Raw genomic sequence first — 15,331 nt, 5'->3', positions numbered from 1 at the left:
TTGTATACCTGTATAAAAGAGAGGGGGTTTCATAGAAGCCTTGTGCTTAAAAACAGTACCTGAAGTCAAGAAAGATGGGATGCAGAAGCTTTGTTTTGGAGGCTGAGTGTTAAAAACAGTGATTCTCATTTTCACATCAGCTGTTAGATCTACTGAACCTGATTTGTTGCTCTAGCAAAGTTTCTGGTGTAACAACGAAGTCTTTAAAATCTTTGGTAGGCACCTCATCTCCTGCTATTAGGAGATTTTATCCAACAACCCTGGGTATTTAGTCTGAACATTGCACGAAGTTGCCCTTTCATAATGGGGGACATTCACTCCAAGCACGTTCTCATTGCTGCAGAGCAGTTTGGTTGAGGTGAGAGTACTGCATGGGCAAAACGCGCAGGAGGCGGGACACGCGGCGTCCACTTGCTTTCTGTGAATTCTCGATCTGTTGTCACAGGCTCACTCGGACATCAGACTTCGAACTAGAAAGCTGGTATGTTAAAAACTGCTCAGTGTCCAGTCCTGACTGCTTACATTTGGTCAGGTAATGTCTAGAACGTTTGTGGCTGCAGCGAGTCTGGGAAACTGTTTTAAATGTCGGAGCATTTGGCTAAGAATACAAATGGGCCAATGTTATCTGACCCTAAGGACAGATTTCCCTGAACTGCTCAATCAAATCAACCGAATATGCCTAAACAAAAAGTTGGGCAATAAGTGCTGTCAAAATCAAAACTATTTGTACTTTTGGGTCTTTGGGGTAACCCACTTATCATCATGGAATATACTGTTTTGAAATGTGCAAGGTCAGTTGTAGAGAGAAAACCGCAGCATTTCAATAGAGCCATTGTTCAGCATTGCTTTTTACTATTCCTAACGCACCAGGAAGTACTTCAATGAAATCTTCCATCGACTATCCATCTTCTTTTCTTGCTTTTGTGCTTTTTTACTTTCTCTCTGTCATATTCGTTCGTTCGCCGCCTTAGAAGCTGGACCCACGGTTGCGAAATCGCTCATAATCTTGTGCTTGCCTAGCAGGAAGCTGACCTAAGGTGGTGTTGATCATAAACTAATCCTTACTGCAGGGCCCATCAAAGAGAGCATTTTTCATTAAACACCATCCCACACCAGCTGTGCAGCATTAGGCCCGGAATGCAGGGACCTCCGAAGCACCCAGGCGGCCATTTTGGCTCCATATGGCGAACAGAATCAGTAATTCTGAAGCGAGAAAGACCCGAGAAAGAGAGTGTGCTTACGACAGCGTAATCTTTATTTGAAGAACTCACGCTATTTACTATCAGTCCCTTTTGGATATGCGAAGGCTGTTTTTCAGCTAAAAGTTGTTTTATCTTTTAGGCCCCGCTTTAATTCCTCTGTGTGTCTTTGGTCTTTTATGTACGCAAGAAAAAAAATGACCCACAGTTGCTGGGCAGTCTGGAGTGGATTCAAAGCTGCGTTGAACTCAGACAGATAACACTATCAGCAATGCGCTAGTTTCACTTTCATGAAGAGATTAATGATTTCTCCATCCTTTTTGTCAGCTCAACGTTGATTCTTCAAAAAAAGATTCACCAAGGTTGAACATCTTACTTTCCTTTTTTTTTTGTACTTTCTTATCTGTCTCCAAGTTTGACTTTGCAGTGGGCAGGGAAAACTTTTACTATTTCTTACACCCTGTTTCTTTTTTTCCCACATGCAATTGAAGTCAGCCAGACCTCAGATCCATATTGACTCGTTCGCCCTGTTTTGTAAGCTGAAAATTTCTCATTCTTTTGATGCAGACAGAAATGCTGTCCTCTGCAGTCCACCATGCTCTTGGAAGCAGAGGCTGAGCAGGCCAGCTTTCCCTCTTTTTTATATATATATATTTATATATTTTTTTAACCCATCTCCCAGATTCTGAAAAAAGAAAAAAAAGAGGCAAGAGAAATCCATTAAATCCATGAATGGATTCTCATCAAAGACACGTGCGTTTAAGGGAGAGACAGAAAGGGAGAGCGATGGATACAGGGGGGGATGTGGGGGAGCGGTGTTTTGGTGGAGGTTCTGGGAGTAGACGGGCAAAGCTTCTGGAATGAAATGATGAGAAGCAGGAAATCAGAGGAGATAAGATCAGACGTTGAGATAGTTCAATGCATTTGATCACCAAAAAGGAAAGGAGAGAAGGAAAAGTGATGGAAGCAGGCTCAGGAAAAGGTGTGTGGAGGTGTGTTAGACTGGATGCTATTGAAGCTTATCTTTGCTAGTGTGTGTGTGTGTGTACACACATACATGCACATGTGTGAACACACACAGCCCCAGACCTCTCAATCTCTATTCTGCACTGAGGGGTCTGTGAAGCCGCTTCTGTGCCTGATAAAGACGCCTCATCTCTGGGCTACAGTGAGCATGAATCCTGCCTCTTACGCACACCACCTCCTTATTTGACTTTTTTATTCTACCCTACACCTCCACCCTCCATTTCTCTGTCTCTCCCTCTCTCTCTCAGTCTTCACCGATATCTTTAACCCTTCCTTCAAGCTCTAGCAAGACTTATAATGTTTGTGCTTTCTGTAAATAGTTAGTTTTAACCAGAAGCCTTCGCTAAGCAGCTTGGAGGCACAGTTTCTTACCACATGCATATGAACAGGTTCTTGTCAAACACCAGCTATATTTGCACTCAGTGCTTAGTAGAAGTTGAACTCACCCCACACCCCACAATAAGATATTATCAGAATACTACACTGCATTACAATGTAGTCGTGATCACGGTAATATGCCTAATTAATCCCCCCACCTGGTGCTTAATAGGGATATGAAGTTTGACATTTGTCTAGTGGAGAAAAGGTCTTTATGTTGGACGTCTTCACCCCACACAACTGTATATATCCATGTATAGCCACACCTTGCTTGCTAATACAGCCAAGAGTTCTGAGACAATGAAAGACAAAAGATCAGGAGGCTTCAGGTTTGATAGGAATTTAATAAAATTTGGAAATTAAAATTTATATTCACCTTTAGTCTGGAGAGTAAAGCACCTTGAACTGCAAGAAGAGGTTAGATGTGTGAATTTTGTCTAATATGGTTGTGTGGACCTGACTATATCTGCATGAGTGTGTACCGGTAGAAAAGAGAGGGCGCATAAATACAGAGACATGTTGAGTTTCCTTGTTGCATCTGTATGACATACACCAGCTTCTTTCTCATATTATTTTAATTGTTGGTATAACCAACACGTGTACATTAAAAATGAAGGAGAAAAAAAGCTTTCCATGGGTAAGTAGTAGAAAAGGACTGTGTGTGCATGCACAGGGTAGTGTCCATGTGCATGCACACTTGCACCCCACATCAAAGGAACGGGGCATTTCATCAAAAACTAACCGAGTGTGACAAAATTACCTGAAGGCAAAGTCAGCCAATGAGAAAGCAGCTTTTTGGCATGCAGTAGCCAACCACTGCTTCCTGTCACTGCACTAGTTTCCCCCTGGCTGTGCCCCATGTGATGTCCATGACATGAAAGGCACTACAGAGCTCAGTCATCCTCTGACACAGGCGCACACAGGCTGAGCATCAGACAGCTACACCATGGAGGCCTGTGCCTTCCAATTGGTCTCTTTAGTTTCACAGGTGTTTTTGTTTGCTTCAAGGACGTTTTTCACTTTAACCTGAGAGGTTTTCCTCTGAAAGCTACCTAGCTTCAGAAGGTGAATGAGACTGTATCCCCTAACTGGAACTGGGGCTTTGTTTTGTGTTTTCGCTCACTGGCGCGATGCTGCAAATGTATAAGCCTTTTATAGTGATGAAAATAAGAAAGTGCACCCTATTTCAATTCCAAGGTTTTACATACCAGGACTTCTCTTTTTTTTAATAATCAGGTCCTTAGCAGGTCCCAAACTAATTTAAATACCTCAGGTGAACAGCAACACATATTTTATTGCAATGTTTTTTTTATTCAACAAAAGCTAAGTGAAAATGCAGAAGCAGAAAAAACTAATCAGATCCTTTTAGTCAGCAGCTTGTAGAACCACAGTTAGCAGCAATAACTGAAGTGATCATTTTCTGTATGACTTTATTAATCTCAATTTTTTTGGAGGAATTTTCATTCACTCTTCTTTATTGTCTTGCTTTCAGTTCATTGAGGTATGTGGGCATTCAGTTATGCACAGCTCTCCTAAATGCCACAGCATTTCAATCATGCTGAGGCTGCATGATCCACTCTGGGCCAAACTGATGGCCGCACGTCTTTTTCTAGAATACTTTGGCATACAGATCAATTCATGGTCCCGTGCCTGCAAAATAAGCCCAAGTCATCACCCCTCCAGTGCTGTGCTCGACAATAGGTACGAGCTGTTTGTTCTCATATGCTGTGTTTTGATATCCCCAGACATAGTGCTGTCCATCATGGTCAAACATCTCTACTTTATTCTCATTTGTCCAAAGGACATTGTTCCAGAAATCTGGTTGTTTGTTCAGATCTGGTTTTACAAACCTGTGCTGTGTTGAGATGTTCTTTTTTGAGAGAAGAGGCTTCTCTTTGTAACCCCCCTATCCAACACCCTGAACAGGTCACTAGTGTGTTGTAGACGGAGACAGAAAGCCATTTGCACTTACATTTGCAGCTATGGGCAATGTAGAGTCACCAGTTAACCTAACCCAACTAACTCCATGTCTTTGGACTGTGGGAGGAATCTAGAGTACCTGGAGGGAACCCATGCAGACATGAGGAAAACATACAAACTCCACACAGAAAGGACTCAGCCAGATGGTGGATTCAAACCAGGACCTTTTTGTTGTGGTGTTAACCACTGCACCACCATGCTACCCTAGTTCAATTCATCCCTTTTCTATTCCCCAGGTTTCTCAATGGTGCAGTATAATCTGTACACCACTGTTTCAGGCTGAATGATAATAACCCCTCTGCTGTTAAATTGCTAAAACTGTATGGATTTTCAGGTCAGGGCAAAATTTGATCGCAGAGGATTTAAAAGATATTTCATGCTCATTTTTTTAACATTAAACAATAAGCGTGGAACATCTTTTAACCTGCTAAGAGATGATCTGGTATTTTAGAACTTAAACTTAAAGAACCAGCTAAAGATTATACTGCCAGGTAACACTGGCAGCCGCCAGTATTTATCTATTTATTTATTTTGCATTGTTAACTGCAAACAGCTAGGAATTGAGAATATCTTTCATACAAAGCAGGGATATATAATCCGACTTCTTCAACCTTCAGTCTGATACAGATACCTTTCTGCTGATACCAAGCTCGCATCTGATATTCAGTGTATAATAAGTATAATAAGGTGTATTCTCCCGTCTGAGAAGGTGACTGGGAATCATTGTTTTACACGTAAGGCAACATCAGGCTCAGCCTTGAACATTGATCTCCTAATTTCGTAACATAAATTGTCCAAAAACATCAAAGAATATTAATTTACTGAACTTTTTTTGTGAACTAAAGTGAATACAATAATAAATGTAAAAGTGTAATGGCGCTATTTATCAGGTGCTGTGAATTTATTTGCATTAGAGTCGTTTCCTTTCAAAGCAGTAGTGACTGTGTTTTTTACCCCTCGGACATAAAAGGCTGATGGGGTATTATTGTCACTCTGCTGGGCAAACAGGCAGGCCAATGACATGGACACCCAAATTTGAGAATGAGATAACTTGAGGAGTTTGAAATTAATAACATTAGTGCATCTACTAAAAATATTGGACTAGTTTTCAGGTTTTCTGAAAATCTTGTGAATGCGATAACTTAACAGCAAGGCGATGTAGGATTTTAAAATTGATACCAAAGGTGTGTCTGCTGTGAGGCTGATTTTTAGCACTGGCCGCTGCCGGTATTTTTCAGTCATGACAACTGATTTGACCACGATTTGCTGTTAGGTGTTACAGTTTTGCACACATATAATGAAAAGCTGGTGGTATAGCAGAGCTACTTGTTGACCTCTATGTTAGCTCACCTGCTAGCTCCTGCTATTATTTGGTGATATAAAGATAGAATAACACAGAACTGAACTAAATAGTTCGACACATTATTGATATCTGATCCCTGATTTTCCAAATCTTTCCCTTTAGAAATCATTTTAGCTGGAATGATTTTCATATACTTTCAAGTCTTAAGAGAGTGTATACAGATCTACACTCACATTTCATTTTAATTTGTAGAAAATTGCTGCAATCCCTTTAAAATGAGGTTTTTCTTTTGTTTTCAGTATTACATCTGGAGAACAGGGTTTCTGCAGGCCTTGGGTGCTTCAGCTTGGCTACAAACTTTGAAAACCTTTTTAAAAATTTGTTTGCACCAAGGAATTCATGTGTATATAAGTTTTGTTTGTTGTGCTGTGCACTACGCTGACTGTGCAGACTTTTATGTGGCCGTGCGCGCATCTGCTTTCACACAACTTTCCATGTGTGGACGCATGCACCCCTGACCGAATGTGGTTTGACTGTTTGGATCCTGATGTGCCTTCACTGTGTTGCATTCCCATCCATATTTAGAGCCGTGCACTTGTGATCAGACCACCCAAGATGCTTTTAGTACAAAACAAGCACACGGCTGATTTTCCTAATTTTCAGAGAATTTACAACTCCAATTGGCAGACTTTTTTTTTGGCTTTCTTTATTTAAAATGTTTGTGTAAATCTTTACGTGCCCGTTTTCTGCGTGCCTGTAGGAAATTAGCAGCTTACTGCATAAAACGTGAGAAAAGAAATCTGCTCAAACAGAATAGCAGTTGAGGTAAAAGATTTATAATTTTTGCAAGCGTGAAGCATATCTTAACGTGACAGTGAGCCACAGAAATATTCCACCGGTGGTGTTTTAGAGGACTGCATTTGTTATCATCATTATTATGAGTGTTTATCAGCCATAAACTGGTCCATAAATGTCTCATTTCTTTGGAGAACACAGTCTTTTGGTGCTAAAACTATAGACAAGTCTCAGCTTCCACGTCGCGACTCAGAAAGATGTGATAGCTGTTTAATTTTTTGTTTGTTTGGTTGGTTTTTAATACATTCGTTCATATTTTATCCACGTGAAGCCATTCATTCTTTCTAGCTCTGATCCTGACCTCCAGAGAGCTTACTGTTCTCTCTCTCAGCCGGAAGATGGTGGTACAAGGTTGTTGTCATTGTATTTGTCATAGCTACGTCTCGTTCTTCTCTCTTGCCTCCTGTCGTTGCTGACTTATTAGGTTGGTCCTCTGCCATTTGGAGATATACCAAATCATATTATTCAGTCGGTCATGGATTAGGCGAGGAGGAGAAAAACGGTGGCTGGGGGATGATCAAACAGGGCCCACATTCACCTCACACTGACAGACTAACCGGGAGACAAAGAGATTGGAGGGGCAAGGCAAGGGGTCTGATTTTATGGGGAGGGGTGGAGGGTAAAGTTTAAGATGTTTTGTGCAGATTATTGGCTAAATTTGGATTTGCCTTCCATTGGTATATGTTGGCATCACAGCTCCGTGCGCGCATGCCCGGATCTCTGCGAGCTCCTCGTTTCCTCAGTGCACCATCGGGCCCGGCGGCGGAGAGGGAGGGAGAGAGCGAGCGAGTGAGTCACCCAGCAGATGAAAGAGTCAAAGTAAAAGCTCTGCCATCCCCAAAAAAAAACATCACACAGCTCCCTCGCTCACTTTTTGAAGTCATCCAAGAGGAGGGAGGGAAGCGACACACTTTTTTCCAATCGCATTAAAACATGGCGTCAGGCAGCTCCCATCTTGTTGCACGCTATAGATTACACTTTGGTTTGAAGTGGAGTTTTAAGTGGGACACCACTATGTTGTTGTTTTTTAGTTGTGTGTGTGTGTAGCGAAGGGGAAAATCTCTCAGTTCAACTGAAAATCATGCTGCACCTTAACATCAGTAACATCAATCCAAAATACACTGAAGACATAAATAGAGATGTACCTACACAGAGAAGTCTAAACCGAATTTCATTGCGACTCTGCGAGATTTCAGTGAATAACTGAGACGATTCTGCGTGTTCTTGTGTTAAGTCACAGCTTGACTGTCAACTCAAGTTAAGACCAATGCCTGTGAACAGTTAACGCACAAATCTGGGCACAGAAAGCATGACTGAGACACTTTCAGCATCTGATTCAGCATTCGAAGCGTTTAAATCCTCAAACTTCTTTTTTTTAAATCCCAGCCTTAAGATGTAGGTTAGATTTTAATCCCTTTCACACTGATGGCAAAAGGATATAATTGGTTTTCTGTTATAAAGATCCAGCTGGTGGAGTGTGTAATCACTGAACATTTGGGATGTTGCGTGTGTCTGCGTATTTGATGTATGTTTATCTGCCTGTGCGTGCCCGTGATGCATTATTTCTGTGCTGTGTATGAAGCGGCACTGACAGTTAGCAGCAGGGATGAAGAGAATCACTACTGACAGGCAGTGATGGCAAACTGTGAAATGGAAATAAAGCCTCTTGTCATTACAGCAGCAACTCTCTCTCGCACACGCAGATACACAGGCGAGCGCAGCAAGACAGCAATGATTACAGACAAACGAGCAAATAACATCTCCCAGCTCTCCCTCACTAGCAGATTGAACTCAAATTGTTATGAGAGTCATGCGCGGTGAACAGAGAATCGTTTTGAATGCTTACAAATACTGCTGCCACTAAAACTGAAGGCTTTGTGGAGCAATGGAGAAAAGCTTCTCTTTGAAATCGCTTTCTTTCCTTCAACAAACGAACCCCCACAAATCTGCTCCCCAGCGTGTCGTACACAACTTGTTGTATGCAGGGTTAAACCACCAACAGCCATTAAGAGAACATGTTGTAACTCACTGTAACGTCCCGGCTTTTTACCTAACCACTTTTTGGATTGGAGTCCGCACTGTGTCCTTTCGATGTGTCTTGTGATATCATCCTTGCGTAAGCAAGTATTGACTTTAGTTTTGTGCCTTTTGTCAGAGTTCAGCTTTAGGACGATGCTGAAAACCATAATTGCTCTTTAGCAATGTGAGATGATTGGAAACACATCGCAGAAAAATGCCATATGGAAGCAATATCCTGTCCAAGATGGAAGAGATTTTGGAAATAAAACCTTGTTTTCGGAGAAGTTGGGATTGCTGTTTTAAATGTAAATAAAAACAAATGCAATGATTTGCAAGATATTTAAACCCCATTTTTAATTAAGTGGTGAAACTAAGGAATGTTCTAGTTCTTTGAAATATATGCTCAGTTAGAACTTGTTGACAGCAATTCTTTGCAAAAACAAAGTTGGAAAAGTCACATCGTGCTTAAAAACAAAGTGGGAAATGTCTCGCAGTGGATCAAGTTAGTCAGTAACATGACTGAGTGCTAAAAGAACATCCCAGAGTGGCTGAGTCTTTTAGAAGTAAAGATAGGGAGTGGTTTACCCCTCTCTGTGAAAGACTGTTTGGGCAACATATTGCAAAGAATTTGGGAATTTCATCATCTATGGTGCATTGTGTAATTAAAAGATTGAGGGAATCTGGAGAAATCTCTGTACACAAGGGACAAGGCTGAAAACCAATATTGGCTGTCTGTGACCATCTGGTCCTCAGGCGGTACTGCAAAACAAAAAAGAAATAAATCATTGCATGGACTCAGGAACTCATATAAAAATAACTGAACATAGTTTGTCTTTGCTGCCATAAGTACAATGTGGCACGAATGCAAAAGAAAACAAACATGCATAGTAGCAAAGCAGAAAACTTTCCTGAGGTCTGAAGAATCAAAAATTGGAAAACTTTCTTTCTAGTGAGATGGAGCTCCTTGCTTGTTGTCAGTGCTAAGAGTTTAGACGTTGGCAATGCATAATGATTAGCATTAGATGGATATTTGGGAAAGGCATCAGGGTTATAATATGTAGTGTGCACAGAGGTGCAGTGGTTAGGGCTGTTGCCTCACAGCAAGAAGGTCGCAGAGAGCGAGATTGCTTGTCTTCCTTGTACCTGTTTAGAGTCTCTCCAGGTACCCCAGTTTCCTCCCACAGTCCAATTACACGCAGGTTAGGTTGATTCTAAATTACTTGACTGTGAATGAGCATGATTGTCTGGCTGTGTTGGCCCCACGATAGACTGTGACCTATCCAATTTGTACCCCGCCTCTTACCCCTGACAACTAGGATAGGCTCCAGTTCATGGAATATATTCCAACAATATGCTTTTTCCTTTTTTGGGGGGAGAAGCTACGCAGTCATCCACAGTAGCTTTTTTTCAGTGTGGACATTGTTTATTTCAGTAAAACAATACCAAACTGCATTCTGCACAAAAACAAAGCTTCAAAGAAAAAAAAGGAAAGTACAGGTGTTAAATTGGCTTCGGTACAGTCTAGGTAAAAGGTACTTGTGGGAATGGGATACCATTTTGCTTTTGATTTCCTTAGTTCAAGCACTTTGAGATTTTTGTTATAAGGAGAGGTGATGAAACACATCCCAACTTCATTTTGAAATGCTTTGCATGTATGAAATTCGTTATTCGTTAATTTAGTAAAGTTTGAACATTTGATGTGTTTTCTACTGCTGAAAACTGTGACACAAACATTACCATGCAGTGACTACATTGATTACACTAAGAAATGTTTACCTTAGCTGCTTCCTCCTTTAGCAAGAATACAGCCGTCTGTTGTGAACAAAGGGATTGCACACCTTGAGCAAATCTCATTTCCAGCAACAGATCAAACTCTGGATGTGTGTTTGGCCTTCATGCATCCTGTTTGTCTGCTGTGTCTGTTTGAATAAGTGTGACTTGTGTGCGTATCGTTAAGTGTGTGAGAGAAAGTCCCCCCCCCCCCTCCCCCCTCGCTTTCTTTGTGCCACTCATGTCCCCATCCTTTTTAAGTGTGCCCATGTATCCATGTGTGCCCGTGTCTATGTGTGTGTTTGGCCTGCTTCCCATTGCAGATTATTAATTAAGTCCTGGTAAGCGGTGTATGCCTTACCTTCAGATCTACTTCCACTTTCTTTAGCACACACTGGTATCTGCGCACGCACACACACACACAAAGACGAACACACTTCAAAGCAGCTGCACTCCACACCGCTAGGATTAAGAGGCGATTGAAGAGCCTGATACAGCCTCAAAGTGCCTTCAGCGCAAAAATGCCTTTGGCAGGGCGCAGGTACTCTCTTTGAAAGTTCTTACACACTCACACAGACACACACATATGGATGGGCTTTTAATTTAGCACTGTTTTCCCTTTGTATTTGTCACAGTCCAAATGGGGTATTTTTCACTGCGTGTACTATCCATATTTTCTTCTACTTCTGTCCATTTTTATGTGTGTTTAGATGGTAGAGGTTTATAATGTTTGAAGTTTTTTTTAAATACTTTTTTATAATACTTCCTGCTGAAATCCCCCGAGTGACTTCAGGTAAAAGGAATAAGTTAGTAGCAAGCTCTTTGTGATTTTATAAAAAATCTGAGCCTGTTTGTGTGTCAGTATGACCACATGCTAAAGGTACAGTCAGTAATTTGAGGTCATTTAATGGAAAATAAGGATATATAGTGTGTAATTAGATCTTCCAACAAATTGATTCATTCTCAAACTTATAATTAATGTATTAAAAATAAATGGGAGTTGGTTGGCATTGGTTTGTGAAGGCTGCCATGTTCCCTTACTATATTTGAATACAGTGACCAGGTAGGACAGCTCCCTTCCAACTGATCGCATTTTATGTAGAGACACCTGCATTTTCAGGCTGAAGTTATAAAGGATCATATGTTTTATCATCGGGGGAGGGGTCATCTTCACCAAAACCACGAAGGAAAGAGACAGCACCACTGGCATCTGTGTAAAATGTCATACTCTTCCTTTGCATCTCAAGCCTTATCTCATAATATAAAGTCAGGGCAAAAATGTCCATAAACATGCTTATTTATTCCCAGTGTTGTCACAACTCCTTGTTGTCAGCAGATTAGACATGTGACACTCCGTCTCCGCTTGACAAGAAATAGCTAAACCACAACAGCTGGTTACAAGCTAACATCATACCAGCTAATGTTAGACTTGAGTGTCCTAAAAATCTCACTTGTCTTTCTTATCCATCTATTTATTCTTTTCCACTTGTCCTTATCAGGGTCGCCGGGGGGCTGGAGCCTATCCTAGTTGTCATAGGGTGAAAGGTGGGATATATCCTGGACAGGTAGCCAGTCTGTCACAGGTCTAACAATGACAGACAGACAACCATTCACACTCACATTCACACCTATTGACAATTTAAAATCACCTGTTACCTTCACCCCACTCTCCCATATCTTTGACCTGTTGGATGAAACCCAAGTACCTGGAGAGAACCTACACAAACAGGGAAAACCTGCTGAGGACCTTCTTGCTGAGGCAATAGTGCTAACCAGTTTCAGTTTTTTCCTTCTGATAAACAGTTTAATTAGATTCATATGAGAGTTTATTCGCCAAGTGTCTGAGTCCACTTCAAAGAAAGTTTCACTAAAGGCAGTTAGCAGCAGCTAACAGAGGCTAATAGCAGCGCTTACCAGTAGTTCAGGATATCTTCAACAACTCACCTCAGTGTGACTGTCGTGGGTCAGAAGTGAGTTTCACGGACTCATCAAATTATATTACAGTCCTTTGACAAAGATTCCCGGCTTCCTCCTGAGTAAATAAAGGTGGACACTACTCATCCAGCATTGACAGCTGAGGTAAACAGTGGACTGAATCTGGATCGCCTCCAAGCAGTAATAGCCAGCCAGCTGGGGCCATTATGGGGTGCAGTTTAAATTTAATGTTTTTGATCTCTTGGCTGTTGAAAACATGTTCGAGGGGCAAGAAAACACAACTCAGTTTACTGCACTTTGCAGTCTACTGACGTCAACTTGATTCTTGGTCTAGCTGTGAAAATTTTACACACTGTAAATTTAAACCCATGTACATGTGAACCTACAGTCTCACATTGTGCAGTATAAACATCACCTAAATTAACTGTAGAGACGATTATGTGTAAATGGAGAAATAGATACATTTAAGACTCTTCTTTCATCTTTTTTTAAAATTTTTCTAAATATAGAACACGAACAATACACAAATATTCGTTATTATAACAGAGTCACTCACAATATGGAGCAGAGCTGAGACAGAAAATGTAAAAAAAGAACTCCATTTGTTTCCCTTTCGCACAGACAGTTCATTCTCTCGTCTTTCCTACGCCCTCCTTTGTCCTCCGCGCTCTCATCAGCTGCTTTAGGGCCCCTGGGGACAAGCGGGCCGCCACTCAAAGAGTCCTGGCGCAGGAAGACAGGGCTTGTATCCTTGGTGATGGCTCTGTGTTTCCGTGGTGACAGGTGTGTCCGTTCAGAGCGGACGGCCGTGTTTGTCAGGAAGTGTTTGGAAGGGGTGCGGAGTCCAAACGCAGCTCAGGTGTTGATGGCTGTGAGTGGGAGTGTTCAGCGGAGCAGTGTTTGTTCATGAGTTGTCTGTCTGTCAGTGGCTGTCAGGAGAGTCAAGTAAGTGTTTGTGTGCGCAAAAGAGAGAGAATCAGGTTTACTACAGTTTAGAATAACTTTCTGAATACATCTCTGCATGGCTGATGGTTTACAGTTGTGTGTTTTTCAGGAATTTAGAAGAAGAAATATATTAAACTGTGGCCCCTTTTTTAGTGGCATAGCAACTGAAGCGTCTAAATAATATATAGCATATAAATGCTGATTTCTGTAGTTTTACAGCAGAATGTGAGACTTAAGTTTAATCCTCGTCCACTGAAAAGCTTTGCCTGGCCTTCACATAATGACCTCTTTCCCCCATTAATTCAACCCTTAGTGTTTCCTTAGTACTTGTATGGACCACATCCACGTCCATACAGGCCGCTACTGATGTCCCTGTAGAATTCCAGCACTTCACACCTAATTATCTCACTCCACAGTTCAGCCTCTTATTCAAACTCTGGCAGCACAACACAGCTAGCTGAAAGGAGAAAGATCTCGCATTAGAAACACACAGCCTTTGCTTCCAGCTGGCTAGCTTCCCATAGAGAAACAACGGAAAACAAAAGAGACGAGCAACGCTCACTAAACTTCCAGCAACAATCGCCATTCACTTCTATTCTGTCTCCGCCCTGTTTAGTTTCCCAGCTTCTCTCAAATGTCTCCCTCGCTTTTTTTTTTCTTACCCTATAGCTAATTGGCAGCAACATTTTAATTCCCCCACCCCTCACCGTAGCCCCTCGTCTTGTTAAGTGATGAATTGTTGGCAGGGGATCAAAGGGGAGTGGTGCCCACTGTGCACTGTGCCCATCGCTACCTGCTGGCACACATGAGCGCTGGGAGTGGCGCGGAGCCAAGGGGCCGCAGGCGTGCTCAACAGGGACACACTGCCAAGAGGCAGAGGTCAGCACAAAAGTGTGTGTGTGTGTGAGAGGATGGTTAGGTTGGGAGGGTAATGTGTCTCTGTGCACTTCCTAACGGAAGATTGAATTTCACTACCCTGTCTCTCTTTGTGTCCCTCAACCTGCCCGTCTGCATATCTCTTTCTCACACTCTCCTCTCCCTTCTTCTCCTTGCAGACCAACAGCAGGCTGAAGCAGATTGAGAGGGAGTACAGTCAGAAGCTTGCCAAATCTGCCCAGGTAATCAGTTTTCACTTCTGCCCATTCATTTCATATTCTTGTTTTTCTACTCGACTATGTGATGGAACAGACAAAATGTACTGATGGGGGAAAGGTGGTGACACACACACACACACACACACACACACACTGCAAGCTGCCATGGCCTTTTCTCTTAAGCACATGTGCACGGGCGCAAATGTACGAGAGAGTGCACGCAGAACATTCGTGTCAGTGCCAGAGCACGAAAGTTCATATTAGAGTGAAATTTGTAAAGCTTTGCTATCTGACTTTTATCAGCCCCTCTTTCATCCCTGTGTCCAAAGTCAGAGCATTTTTATCAGGCTTCAAATTTACACACAATTCTTCTCCTTATCTTTGCTAGCCTTAGATTAGAATTAATATTTGCTCTCTGAAAGCTGCACCAATCAAACACCGACACATGAATTGAAAGGGCTGGAATGAGTGCAACCACTACACTTACATTCATGTGGTGATCAGACACGAATCCAGGAAACTTTTGCCAAACATTAATATATCAATTGTGTCTTTTAAGTTTGTTCAGCTGCCCCCCAGTGGCCACAATTCCCCGGGTATAAAATATCTTGGCACTCTCTTAAGAGATTTTTCCTCCCACAGGACAATCACCAGGATTTAGAAAAGGGGGAGAAAAAAGAAAAAGAGTTGCAAAAACACAAGCAGTCCAGCTCTTTGTGTGATGCTGCCGCGGCCCCCAAGTGTACTACGGCTCTCTCATGGGAGCTACACAGCCCGAGCAAACTGTTAAGCCGGCGAAACATCTTGAAAACATATCGGTGAAAGTC

The 15,331-nt window shown here is 41.9% G+C and overlaps 1 protein-coding gene across 1 annotated transcript in view; it reads left to right on the top strand.

Moving 5' to 3' along the window:
- Nucleotides 1–15,331, top strand: part of cep112 (centrosomal protein 112) — a 128,213-nt gene that overhangs the window by 77,278 nt on the left and 35,604 nt on the right. The window contains exon 21 of the mRNA XM_085352395.1: nt 14,466–14,528. Coding sequence (XP_085208521.1) covers nt 14,466–14,528 — 63 coding nt within the window. The remainder of the gene's footprint in view (nt 1–14,465; nt 14,529–15,331) is intronic.

The sequence above is a fragment of the Diplotaxodon limnothrissa genome, linkage group LG4 (genome assembly GCF_057381915.1).
Source record: "Diplotaxodon limnothrissa isolate DT_005_m linkage group LG4, D_limnothrissa_male_GT1.1, whole genome shotgun sequence".
Taxonomy (NCBI): Eukaryota; Metazoa; Chordata; class Actinopteri; order Cichliformes; family Cichlidae; genus Diplotaxodon; species Diplotaxodon limnothrissa.
The sequence above is the reverse complement of the archived record's forward strand: the minus strand, read 5'-3'. Positions and strand labels throughout refer to the sequence as shown.